The sequence below is a fragment of the Leptodactylus fuscus genome, chromosome 4 (assembly GCF_031893055.1).
Source record: "Leptodactylus fuscus isolate aLepFus1 chromosome 4, aLepFus1.hap2, whole genome shotgun sequence".
Taxonomy (NCBI): Eukaryota; Metazoa; Chordata; class Amphibia; order Anura; family Leptodactylidae; genus Leptodactylus; species Leptodactylus fuscus.
This window is the reverse complement of record NC_134268.1, coordinates 87,620,541-87,634,368: the sequence shown is the minus strand read 5'-3', so window position 1 is coordinate 87,634,368 and position 13,828 is coordinate 87,620,541. Positions and strand designations below refer to the sequence as shown.

The window sequence follows — 13,828 nt, the reverse complement described above, 5'->3', positions numbered from 1 at the left end:
CTATGGTGTCTGTATTGTTTTCATGAGGAAAAATTGAAATAAAAGCAACTCTTTTTTTTAGCCTGATAGAAGATGAAGGTTCTGTACGGAGCCTCTGACATTATTGTGTTGAGAGTCTTAGATGCATAAGCTTCTGTACAATGTTTTTTGACGGATGACACAAATCAGATGTAAGCCATTAAATTTTTTTCTATGTGCTATGCAGCCTATAATAGAAGTATCGCTAAAAAGAAAAAAAAAAACTTGTAAAAAAATAAATAAATCCGAATTTCCCCCTTTCCCTAAAGCATATATAAAAGTACTTAAATACAGTACACATTACGTATTCCTGTTTCCGAAAACAGCCAATCTACATATTGTGAAAAGCATTTTTCCCACACAGTGTATGTCGCTGTTTTGCTTCTCATAAAAATTTTAAAGAGGACCTTTCACCATATCTGGGCACAGGCAGTGTTATATACTGCCAGAAAGCTGACAGTGCGCTGAATTCAGCGCACTGTCGGCTTTCCCGATCCGTGCCCGGTGTAAAGCGCTATCGGTCCCGGTACCGTAGCGCTTTACAGTCAGAAGGGCGTTTCTGACCATTAGCCAGGAACGTCCTTCTGCCTCGCGGCGCCAATCGCGCTGTGCTGTGGAGCGGGGAGGAACTCCCCCTCCCTCTCCTGATAATGCTAGTCTACGGACAAGCTGTGTGAGCAGAGGGAGGGGGCGTTCCTCCCCGCTCCACAGCACAGAGCGATTGGCGCCGCGAGGCAGAAGGACGTTTCTGGCTAATGGTCAGAAACGCCCTTCTGACCATAGAAGAGCTACGGTACCGGGCCGTAAGCTCTTCACACCGGGCACAGATCGGGAAAGCCGACAGTGCGCTGAATTCAGCGCACTGTCAGCTTTCTGGCAGTATATAACACTGCATGTGCCCAAAAGTGGTGAAAGGTCCTCTTTAATACAAAGCGATGTAGCCGATAGACATTCTCCCAAATGGTATAGATAAAAAGAACATCTATCCTTGAAAAAAAAGACACCTTACGTAAAAGTGGGCTGAACGGACTGGGCCCAAGTTAAATGCGTTGGCCTGGCACATTTACTATAATTCAGCCAAAAACCTGGCTTGAGCTATACCTGAAATTTACGCCAGTTCCTGACTGATATAGCTTTCATTTCTGGTGCACAGGAGTGCCCTGAACTAGAGTAGAAACCAGATCGTCTTAATAATTCAGCCTCATCTCACGTCTGTCTGAGAATTGTTTAAGACTGCAGTAGGAAATAATAGAAAACAGATTCCCTCCAATGACTGATGTTTGACCAAGCCAATTACAATGCAGATTAATAACCTGAAGAGCCAACAATTACAAATTAGGTACAAAAGGAAGTGTAGGGGAGTACTGTATACTGGGTGTGAATTGCTTCAGAAGTCCAGAGTATCTCTGTGAAACACTCAAATTTCAGATTCAGTTCTCTCATCTGACAGAACCGGCTCTACTACATTTGACAGAGATGAGTCAGATGCAGCAGAGTCAAATCAGTTCTGTACAATAGAGATGATTCTGTCACATACAGCAGAGTCTACTATGTCAGATGAAGCAGAAATATTTCTGTCATCATTTATACCAGTATTTTAGATATGGCGGGGCTGATGGCCCCTTAACTAGAATAGAAACCAGACCCTTTAATCCTATATGTAATAGACTATGGAAAATATCATGATATAGAATATAGAATATTTGAAGAAATAAAAACAACTAGTATCAAACAGATTATTCCATTTATTATGCCAGATTATGTTGCTGTATTTTTTTTTATCTGCAGTGTAATAATTTATGTTCCTGCACAAAATCAAATAAATTTGGCCATGTTTGATATTGATAGGAAAGTTTCATGCTGCAGATTACATTGTATTGTTTGATTTGTGGAAAGCAGATCATTAGTATTCCTCCCATGTTTCTTATCTTTTTTTACATGCAATTAAAGGGGTTGTCGAGGATAATTTTTTTTATTTTATTTTAGGCCAGGGAAGGTGTAAGAAAAAACAAAAACAATAAAAACCATAATAACCTGTGCATGGTACTCCGGTGCCTCCCAGAGCGGTTCTGTTCTGCAGCTTCATTGTTTTCTTCCAGCTGAAGTCCCCGCCACACATGACCACTGAGGCCAATCAGCAGTCTCAGTGGAAGAGACATGTGACATCGCAGTCAGACTGGACCACCCTGGGAGGCTCCGGAGCAACCAGGCACAGCTGAGTATGTTGCTTTTTTTCTTCTTTTTTACCTTCCTCGGCCTAATTTAAAAATTTATATTTATCCTGTTCACCCTCTTTAACTTAGCATTGTTTGTCTGTTCAGTTCTATCACAATTAAAGAGCATTTCATTCCATCCATATAATAATGTATGAAAGAATATACAAATTAGTTTTCCTAATGGAAAAGGAAAAACTGTTGCTCTAGCGCCACTTTTTGGATAGTAGGTTCCTATAAGTCTATGCCAAACTTTCAAAAAGCCTTGAGCACTGCAATAATGAGGGACAAGAACCCCAAAAAGCTATTTGCAGATAGAGGTCTCCTCCTTTTTGAAGGACATTCTGGTTTGGCTCATACCCCAAATAATATCACAAGTCACATCACAAAGCCTTTAAAAAAAGTGCTACCTTCCAAAAGGTAACAATAGATTAATGGTTTTTCCTTTTTCCATCAAGGAAAACGTGTTTGGTTATCCTTCCCCAGAATTCCTAGTGAAGTATGCATGTCCTTAACATATCCATACACCTACAAATGTAATCTCCATATGGAGACATAGTACCTTCAGACCCATAATCTACCAATGAACATGCAAGATATATTGGTTGTTTTTATAATAAGAACACCTGATCACTATTTTATGCTTGCTGTACTCTAAAGAACAATAGTTTTTTTGAGCATTTGTCTATTTCACATAAGCATCAAGTATCTAGTGGAAGTACCAAGGCGGTGTACAATCTATGGGATTTTCATCCCAGATGCCTTCTAGTCTTTGGGCCCAGTTGTTCAGCATTTCTTTTCTTCTTTCCTCACTTACATACTCTGGTGCATAAGATATCTGAGGAGCAAGGACTTCAAATCCACAGAAGTGCATTATTCCATGCTGAGGAAATCAACAGTAAATAGGATTAGCATATAGACTTCATTTCTTGTTTTATAACAAGTTTTCATACCTGTACAAATATAAAGATAAAGGTCAATTTTACATGAGTATAATATCACACCTTTGTTGTGTATGTCACCTTTGTAGATTTAGAGAAAAATAACTTTGATGTTTCATTCAAATTAGACACTTGGTGCACAAGGAACACCATAGGCCTTGTTCACACGGGGCACGGGACTGCGTATTTTGGTCCTGATTTTGATGCGGGAAGCCGCATCAGGACAAAAATGCACCTGCTGCGACAGTCGTGACTTCTCGCTCCGGAGTAGACCCAAATGAATGGTCCGGAGGGTGCTGCCACGAGGGGGGGAGGAGGGGGCAGATTTTGAGGAGGATTCAGTGCCAAAATTCGGCCCCTCTTGCCCCTTAGGAGCACTGCTTTTGCTATTCAGGTAAGATGGGTGACATTATAGAGAGAGGATCAACTTTCACTGCACAGGGTGGTGCAGGCAGGACATGGTAGGGGTTTGAGTGACAAAAGAAGTGCTCATTAGTGCTGAAGGCCCACCCACAGTGCACCAATTGCCACAATTGATTAAGACTTCAAAGTTGTTTTCCTCTAAATCTACAAAAGTGACATATGTAATAAAGGTCAGTTGTTAATCACTGTAATATTCTCTGTGACCCAGTGGTGTTATAAATAAATAACTTTAATTAACAAACGCTAATAATTTTGTCTAATTGTGTTAATTGGGAATTGTGTTAAAAGAAGATGATGTCATCCAATTAATACTGTCAGAACCTGACCTTATGGAGTTTGTGCGAGGAGCAATTTAATGGCTATTTTCTGTTCATATTGATGCAGCCTCCTGTATGTAGTCTGACAAAAGAGTATAAAATGAACTATAGGCAGTAAAGGTTTCACAACACGACATACCAGTTCAGGTTCACATCTGTTTCTCCGTAGAATCTGCCGAAAATCAGCAAAGAGAAAAGTCCTGGCCGGAGGACCTTTCTCTCTTCTGGTTTCAGTATAAAAACTACGGAAACCCAGTAAGTCAATATATGGTGCCCCTGGGCAAATTCTTTATTCCATACAAAGACATTTTATTTAGCAACAGTGGTAAAAAAAAAATAAAAATAGCAAAACCTCTGAAATTTGGTATCATCTTGCTTGTAATGACCCACAAAAAGAAGTTGCCATGAAATATTTTAAAAAGCATTTGAAATTTCATAAAAAGGAAATGCTAAAAAATTATGGAAAAATTGCAGTTGTTGTCATGCATTACCAAACAAAATGTGAATAAAAGCAAAACATTACATTTACCCTAAGATAGTTAAACCTAAAAAAGAACCCACATGTGGCTGTTGACAGAAAAATTACAAAGTTATTAATTTTGGAATGCAGAATTGGAAAAAAAAGTTGCCACCTTTTAATGCTGAAAACTAGGATATATCACTAAAGGGTTAAAATGACTGTCTCATAAGACTTGGGATAAGTGAGATATTTTTTTAAAAAAATTCTCAATAAACTAATTTAAATTCATTAAAAGGTGCCATATATGCTATGCAATGTAATACTCAGGGGCATAACTACCAGGGTAGCAGAGACATTAAGGGGCACAGCAACAGCCGCTACCGAGGTATTTTTTTTTTGAATAGGCCCTATTTACTTACCTCCCCTGGCAGGCTTCGGGCCTACTTGTGTGACATCACATGACCAGGGCCTGCATCTTTATACATCAAGACGCAGGTCCCGGGTCAAATGATGTCCCGTGCGTCATTAAAAATGGCCGACATCAGTGGGGAGTGCAGTGGAGCGAGGGAGAGGTAAGTAACAATGTTTTTAACGTTTGTATTTCCCCCCCCCCCCCTGGTCTCTGAAAAGACCCCAGAGTATAATAACTGTTCAATTGGATGTCCACAATGGCACATAATACTGCGTACAAGGGCCACTATGGGGCATAATAGTGCGTGCAGGAATGTGGGGAGGGGGGTATAAGGGCAGTTGGTCGGGGTCTTCGGCGTTGGTCAGGGGGGAAGGGCGATGTCAAAAGATCGCCACGTGGCCCCGCCATTTCTAGTTACGCCACTGCTAATACTGTATATACTGCCTTGAAATATATTTTGGATACATGGGAAACAGGTATATGTTATATATTTGTAAAATCTTACTTGCATAGGCCAAAGAAGGTACCTGATGTCACCACTTTTGCCTTCGTTACTGAACACGTGTTCTGTTCCACCAGTGGTAAATGAAAGTATCGCTCGTTTACCCTAAGAAGCAAAGAAATTACTGCATAAACTTCAGTACAACTTTCCATTTCATTATCATCAGAACTGTCTGCTTTCTAGCAGCATATAAAAAAGTATGTGCCCCAGGAGGTGAAAGGTTCTCTTTAATCGGATATCCTGGGCACAACAGCATTCGTCTGATACAAGCCGGGCACAACACATTACACGCTGAAATTACATTTTCCTGGAAAATTTTTCCTTCAGCTGCAAATTTAATTTCTGAATAGTAAATTAATGGAACACTTGGGGTTTAAAAATGCTCACTGTACCCCTAGATAAAATTCTTCAATTTTGCTAATGGGGATATTAACATGGCGGAATCCCTTGGATGCCACAGTCAAACCCCAGTCAGAGTTCAATTGAAACTGAGGGTTACAGCTAACGCCCATTTCCAATTCTGCCCATTCAAATAGTGAGTGGGCGGTCAGCCAGGGACATGATAATACATCCATTTGTGTTAAGGCCGTGGTCGTTAAGGGGTTAAAGGGATTCTACCATTAAAATACTTATCTTTTCTAGTTAACACGTTGGAATAGCCTTAAGAAAGGCTATTCGTCTTCTACCTTTATCAGTCGCCTCCGGCGGCCCGCCGTTCAGTAGAAATACCGTTTTTTTACCAATATGCAAATGAGTTCTCTCACAGGACTGGCGGCAGACCCCAGCGCTCAAACAGCACTGGGGGTGTCCCCAATGCTGCCAGAGAACTCTCTCCAGCAACGCCTCCATCTTCTTCTGCAACCGCCTCTTCTGCCGTCTTCTTCCGGCTGGGGTCACACTCCGGCGCCTGCGCAGTCAGCCCTGCTATCGGGACGCAGGCAAGAGCCGAGTGCACAGGACGGACGGCGGCCATTTTTAGAAGGCCGCTTAAGCGCACATGTGCAGTACGCTTCTGTAGTTCTATGGAGTATAGGAGCGTACTGCGCAAGCGTACGTAAGCAGCCTTCAAAAAATGGCCGCCAGCCAGCCTGTGCACTCGGCTCTTGCCTGCGTCCCGATGGCAGAGCTGACTGCGCAGGCGCCGGAGTGTGAGAACAGCCGAAAGAAGACGGCAGAAGAGGCGGTTTCAGAAGAAGATGGAGGCGTCGCTAGAGAGAGTTCTCTGGCAGCATTGGGGAAGCCCCCAGTGCTGTTTGAGTGCTGGGGCCCGGCCCCAGTGCTGCAAGATAACTCATATGCATACCGGTAAAAACCGGTATTTCTACCAAAGGGCGGCCCGGAGGCGACTGATAAAGGTAGGAGATGAATAGCTTGTCTTCAGGTTATTCCGACATGTTAACTAGAAAAAATGTATTTTAATGGTAGAATCCCTTTAAAGACCAAACTATTCATTACAATTTTAAAAAGAACTGCTTCTGTTACTGGTAGTGCAGGAAAACACAGGCCCCTCCTGCTCCTTCCTGCTGCGGGTGTATATGACATCACCACAGTGTGCCTGGAGTAAGAAGGAGCAGGACCGGGAGCACAAAGGTAAGTAATGATCTAATACTGCTATAAGGGGGACCAGTGAAGGAGTCATTGTATGGCCCATACAGTGGCCCCTTCACTGGTTGCCCCATACAGTGGCCCACTTCACTCCTTCCCACCATACAGTTCCCACTTCAATGGTCCCTCCTATACAGTGTCTCTTCACTGGTCCCCTCTATATAGTGGCCCCTCCACCGGTCCCCCCTACTGTACAGGAACTAGTGCTGGGGACATTATATTGTGTGAGGACAGTGATGGGAACTGATTCTGTGTGTGTGTGTGGGGGGGGGGGGGGGGGGGGCGGGGCAGTATAGTAAGGGGTATTAGGGGAGAATATTAAAGGGATTGTCTGGGCTTAAATTTTTTTATGGCCTATCCTCAGGATGGGAGTAAAGTTGCCTTAAAAGCTGCTTGTGTTACTCTAGCCTATGGCTGGAGACACACGTTGCATACTCGCAACAGGTTATCTGCTGTGAAATTTCTGGTGGCTATCCCATTGTTAAGTAGCAGTGTAGTGGATAAGATTTTTTTTTCTTAATGTAGATTGTGAGCCCCACATAGAGCTCACAATGTACATTTTTCCCTATTAGCATGTCTTTTTTTTGGAATATGGGATGGAAATCCATGCAAACACGAGGAGAACATACAAACTTCTTGTAGTTGGTTTTATGCCCTTGGTGGGATTTGAACACCAGGGCTCCAGCGCTGCAAGGCTGCAGTGCTAAGCGCTGAGCCACCATGTGGCCCCATAGTGGATAAGATTTTAACATGCAGCATGTTATTAATTGCTGTGTCTTTGTCCTACTTTTCAACCTCTGGAATCACAGTTGAAAGCTGAAGCTAAAACTAGTAATTTTTGGTTGGTTGTAGCCACAGGTGGGTCTGATGCAGAATATATCTGCAGTGGACATCTTGCCACATACTTGATACATTGGGGCTTAGACTAAATTAGTTTTCCCATCATAAACCTTTATTCATATCACTTACCCACACTGACAGAGAAACACTTTTTGTGATTCAATACAGTTAGTGGTACAACATACCTTAAGTAATCCAGTGTCATAACAGCCTGGGAAGTCAAAGGCAAAGCCTTGTAAAAAACACCGATCTATCCATCCCTTCATTATTGCAGGGAAGCTGAACCAGTACAAAGGAAACTGAAAATAAATACGCAAGTTAGGAGATAAAACATATGGGCAGAGTTTACTATACAGATTTATATGTACACCCAGCATCAGATAGGATTACTTTGGGCCCACATAATGAAATGATTCTCAGGACCCAGTCTCCATGTACTGTAAATAGATAATATCTTGTCCTTTTAATTGCTTGCACTGAACAAATTATTTATTAGTCTAATAGATTATTTGTGAAGAACCCATAAGAAACTGATCCTAGAGGCAAATGATTATCTCCAAAAGCAGGTCTATATGGTGTTGTCCACTACTGGAATGCTGAAGCCCTTTTATGACAAAACATGGGCCAATCAGGGGATCCTCTGGTACTCTGGTGGGCCTGTCTAGCCTAGTGCAATCTTCTGCAGTATACTTGGGAGCCGTCTTTTTGGTCATGATTTTGAGGCGGATACCCAGTGTGAACTTACCCTTAGAGTGTTACCACTTACCTGGGGCGACTGGGGAACATTATTAGTTGTCCAGGGGACATTAGGGAACACTATGAGGTGTATGAGGGCCAGTGAGCATTATTATTCGGTTATGGAGGCCACAGGAGGACATTATTACTTGCCTAGGGGATCACAGGGGGCATTATTATTTCCCTGGGGCTACTGAAGAACATTATTACTTGCCTGGTGGGGGTAGGGGGGCACTGGGAAGTATTACCTCTTGCCTGGCCCCACTGGGGAGTATCATTATATGTCTTGGAGCCAATGGGGAGCATTATTAGGTGTCTGAGGGTCACTAGGAAATATGTACTCCATGGTGGACCAATGGTTAGCATGATACTATGTGGAGCCTCTAAGGGAGCTTAGTTATGGTAAAATATAAGTATATGTATAGGATGGTGTAGAGTTGAGGGTGCATTCACATGGTGCACTCTTGATGCAGTTACAATTGCATCAAAACTGCAACTGAAAAATGCATGCAGTTTTGATGTGGTGGCAGCTGTAAATTCAAAAACTGGCTAAAAACACACATCAAAACTGTAGTCTCTTTGTCTTTTGGTAAAAATTACTTGGTTGGGGAACATTGAGGAAATTTTTTTTCCATGGGTGCTCTGAGTCTGAAAACATTGTGAAACACTGATATAGACAGTAATGGATTCTACTGATAGCAGCGTCATCTGGCAACAACAGAATGTCTATGGGGACAGTCTACATGTTGAAGTATATACGGTAGATTGCACTGGACAGACTTCACTGTGATCAGCCAGATCCCAAGATGAAGCTTGGGTAGGTAAATTTGGCTACAAAAGTTTGTTTAGATTTTAGTGACTGCCCTTAGGCTACACTGGGGGAAATGTTGACAACAAAAACCTCAATCACCTGGAAGATGACAAGATCAGCTTCATGAATTTTTTTCTGTTCTTCAAGAATGTCCTCACATAAGCAGCCTTTCTTAAAAGCTTCCATTGTTTCCACTCCATAGCTGAAATGCTGTGGATTACATAGGTCTCCTGTTAATAAGAAATAAACATTATAAAGCTTCAATGTGAGAAATGGAATCTGATTGGATACTGTCAGCTTTTTGCTGAACAGTATAGGTGGTTTGTCATTTATTAATGTAAGATAAACTTTTCTAGTATAGTTTAGTAATACTAAGTGCATCGTGAATTTTCAGTATTTTTATGACATAAATACTGAACCCCCTTAGTAATTACTGATTCATCTATGTCTTGAAACATAAACATGTGGCTCTTCCATTTTTTACTAAATACTGTAAAAGTGACAAACATTTTATTTCTAGCACAATTGACATAGTAATTTTTGACAACCTCATTAATTCTAAATCTGAAATAAAGATGCTTTGGGGTAGAATTATAAAATGAAAATACAGAATTTTGGTGAAATGCTTTGCAACTCATTTATCAATTTATTTAGACACTTTTTGCTGTTTCATTAAAGTCCAACCATTGAAGACAGTCTGGATTTTATTGTTTGACAGACGTTGTAGTCAGTGGAGCTGGGATCTGAACATAGAAGGGATTAATTTAGAGATAGACAGGGGTCCCAGAGTTGGAACCCATATGTATTAGACATTTATGGAACTGTGTTTTAAACCCCTGCGTGCCGGCTACGTCCATTCATTCCTATGGGTATGTGCTATTCGAAACTGGAGTTTCGAATAGTTCTCGTTCCTCTCTAGATTCTATCATTAGTGTCAGTGGTGTCAGTATGCTGTGTTCTATAGCGAGCTACAACAAAATGGCGCTCAGGCATGTGCAGTACCGCTCTGAAAGGAGCGGAACTGTGCATTCCCGAGAATTCAAACGCAGCAGCGTGATCTGACCGGAAGAACATCCAGGGAGGAGAGAGGCAACGAGGCACAAGCAATGGAGGGGCGTGAATAAAGGTATGATGTAGGGGGTGCTCGGAGGCCCTGGGGAAAGCCCAGGGTGCTCGGTGGGCTCATTTACATGAAGTAATTAACCAGGATTACAATGGAATGGAATGGGAGAATGGAAAAAAAACAAGATAGTAGTAGAATAGCCTTTTTAAAGGCTATCCAGGTGTGTATTTATTTCAAAACCACTGACACCAGTGAGAGACACCCTTTAATATGCTATAAATGTCTTTCATGGGGAAAACCTCTTTCAGTAGTATGACCTGTAGTAGAAAATCCATTATTAGGCAACAAAAAGTGGCCTACTTGTATAGTGTGAACATATTCACACTCATGTCACAAGTAGGGCTCACAATCTAAATTCCCTATCGGTTTGTCTTTTCAGTATGGGAGTATGGGAGGAAACCAAAGTGGTCAATGGAAAGTCACGCAAACATGAGGAGAACATACATTCATGCAGATGTTGTCCTTAGCTGATATAGAAGTAAGATAATACATGTCTTTTACATTTCTGATGTACAGTAAAGGGTCTCTTTTATTTTAATACATAAATTTTATAGTGTAGCTCTAACTGTAGATATATCTTTGTGGTTAGTCTGAAAAATTCTGTACTGATGAAAAGGATTGTCCAGGCAAAAATAGACAACCCTTTTAACTTTTAAATCATCCGGGGCATTGAAAAAAATAAAAACAGTGGCGGATCCAGGGTTTGCGGGGCCCTGGGCAATTGACTTTGGCGGGGCCCTACGCGCAGCGCGACGCAGCAAATTAGGCCCCGCCCACTTTTATGTTGACTCCGCCCATTCTCATTCATTTTTCATGTGATTCCACACAGTATAATCCTCCTACAGTCACCCGTAAATTATATGTCCCCCCTCCATCTCTCCCCATTTTCATATACACCCTTCATCTACCCCTAGTTTCATGTCCCCCTCTCTATCTCTGTCCCCAGTTTCATGCCATTCTCCCCCTTTATCTGCCCACAGTTTCATGTTCCCCTTCCGTCTCTGCCCCAGTGTCATGCCGTTCTCCCCCTTCATCTGCCCCAATGTCATGCCATTCTCCCCCCCTTCATCTGCCCCAGTGTCATGCCATTCTCCCCCCTTCATCTGCCCCAGTGTCATGCCATTCTCCCCCCTTCATCTGCCCCAGTGTCATGCCATCCCCCCCTTCATCTGCCCCAGTATCATGCCATTCTCCCCCTTCATCTGCCTCAGTGTCATGCCGTTCTCCCCCCCTTCATTTGCCCCAGTGTCATGCCGTTCTCTCCCCCTTCATTTGCCCCAGTGTCATGCCGTTCTCTCCCCTTAATCTGCCCCAGTGTCATGCTGTTCTCCCCCCTCCATCCACCCCAGTGTCATGCTATTCTCCCCCCTTCATCTGCCTCAGTGTCATGTCGTTCTCCCCCCCTTCATTTGCCACAGTGTCATGCTGTTCTCTCCCCCTTCATCTGCCCCAGTGTCATGCCGTTCTCCCCCCCTTCATCTGCCCCAGTGTCATGCTGTTCTCCCCCTCCATCTGCCCCAGTGTCATACCATTCTCCCCCCTTCATCTGCCCCAGTGTCATGCTGTTCTCTCCCCCTCCATCTGCCCCAGTGTCATGCCGTTCTCCCCCCCTCCATCTGCCCCAGTGTCATGCTGTTCTCCCCCCCTCCATCTGCCCCAGTGTCATGCCGTTCTCCCCCCTCCATCTGCCCCAGTGTCATGCTGTTTCCCCCTCCCCTTCATTTGCCCCCCAGTTTCTTTGGGCCCCCTCCATCTTTGTCCCCAGTTTCATGCCGTTCTCTCCCCACCCCCTTCATCTTCCCCAGTGTCATGCCGTTCCCCTCCTCCCCTTCATTTGCTCCCCAGTTTCATGGGCCCCCTTCATTATGTTCCACCTTAATATTTAATACAAAACAAACACTTACACTCACATTCTATCACTCACCTTCCATCGTTCCCCCGACGCTCCTCTCTCCCACTCCAGTCACATACGCGATGCAGGAGCTGTGACCTCAGCTCCTGCTTAGCTGCAGCCCGGCTTGCGTGTGTAAGCGTGATGTGATGACGTCATCGCGCCTACACACGCAAGCCGGGCCGGAGCTTTAAAGCAGGAGCTGAGCTCACAGCTCCTGCTTTAATCGCGTATGTATTCAGCTCATCGGCGGACGGACGCCGATGAGTTGAAATCGTGACAGGCAAGTGCCGGGGGGCCCCCAGAGGCTCTGTGGGCCCCAGCACTTGCCCGACTATGCCGAGGCTGACTGGGACCATTTTGTTAGGGCAGGGCCCTGGATCCGCCCCTGAATAAAAACATGCATACTTACCTCTCTCCAATGCTCCAGTGTCCTCCCACGCGTCCTGGTTCTTCTGCTCCGGTGGCTTCTCAGCAGGCTTCAGGAAGAGGACCTGTCTTGTCACAGGTAGTGACATTGCAGGTCCTTTGCTGATTGACCAATCAGTGTCTTCAGTGGAGCTCCGGACTATTTGTGAAAAGTGCTGCAGGAAAAATCGCAAGGTGTTTCCACTGTGGTTTTTCCAGCAGTACTTTTTCATGGTAGCCTGCTACGTGGGGGCTTTAGGCTTAAGATTCCCTAAGTTGTGGTTAAATGTTTTAAGTTTTAAACCAAGTTTCCATATTTTCCACATTTTTAACCCTTCTTATTTACCCGTGATGTCATTTCTGGTTGCTGCTGCATTAAACTTCATGACATATAGGTCAGACACAGTAACACTGCATCCCATCTTACTCAGAACATCAACGGCAATGTTTTTTAAAGACCCATTCATTGACTTTGGCTCTTGGTGAGCATACACAATCAGAACATTTTTACCTATTGAGAGAAAAGAGAGATAGAATTAGCAGAAAATATTTGGAGTCAACATGTTAATTTAGATGTCATTGCGGAAATCTAATTTAACCATTTATGGCAGTTTTATTGGTTTATTCTTATACTCACTCCTCATGGTCTTTTGTTTGTTTTGCACTGTTCAAAGAAATCTTGTCAGTAAAAACATAATACAAAAAAGGACAAAAGGACATTCTAAGGGCTAGTTCACATGGGGCAAAATGGTCAGGATTTTGACACGGAATATATACTAAAAATTGCCACTGATAACAACTACAACTTGCTTCATAAATAAAACAGTAAAAAAGCTATAGACATTAGAATACCATGACTCCAGCCAAATCGTTTATCTATGAAACATTATTAATGCAGAGTGAATGCCATAAAAACATAATGCATAAAAATAATGATAGAATTGTTAGTTTTTTTCACACGGTCCCTCAAAAAAAGTTAATAAAAGCTAATCAATACATTATATGTACCCCAAAATAGTACCAAAGTACAACTCATCGCTCAAAGAATAGGCCCCCCATAGCTATGTAAATAGAAAATAAAAAAGTTATGGATTTGAAAGGCGGAAATGGAAAATATAAAAAAAATATG

The 13,828-nt window shown here is 42.9% G+C and overlaps 1 protein-coding gene across 1 annotated transcript; it reads right to left on the bottom strand.

Annotated features, from left to right (window-relative positions):
* Positions 1–2,915: 2,915 nt before the first annotated feature.
* On the bottom strand, positions 2,916–13,206 carry NQO2 (N-ribosyldihydronicotinamide:quinone dehydrogenase 2). Its single transcript, XM_075272177.1, has 5 exons — positions 13,046–13,206; positions 9,377–9,507; positions 7,917–8,030; positions 5,290–5,391; positions 2,916–3,114 (listed from the first exon to the last, which is right to left on the bottom strand). Exons 1-5 carry the CDS (start codon positions 13,164–13,166, stop codon positions 2,941–2,943), a joined length of 642 nt encoding a protein of 213 aa, XP_075128278.1. The 5' UTR covers positions 13,167–13,206; the 3' UTR covers positions 2,916–2,940.
* Between the last annotated feature and the right edge of the window lie 622 nt (positions 13,207–13,828).

Excerpts from the sequence above, each read along its gene's own strand:
- NQO2 (XM_075272177.1), bottom strand. The coding sequence starts at position 13,166 with ATGAATGGGTCTTTAAAAAACATTGCCGTTGATGTTCTGAGTAAGATG. Across the intron at positions 8,031-9,376 it reads CTGATCTTGTCATCTTCCAG|TTTCCTTTGTACTGGTTCAG; the intron begins GTGATTGAGGTT and ends ATTTATTTTCAG. Across the intron at positions 3,115-5,289 it reads ACCTTCTTTGGCCTATGCAA|CATGGAATAATGCACTTCTG; the intron begins GTAAGATTTTAC and ends TGATTTCCTCAG.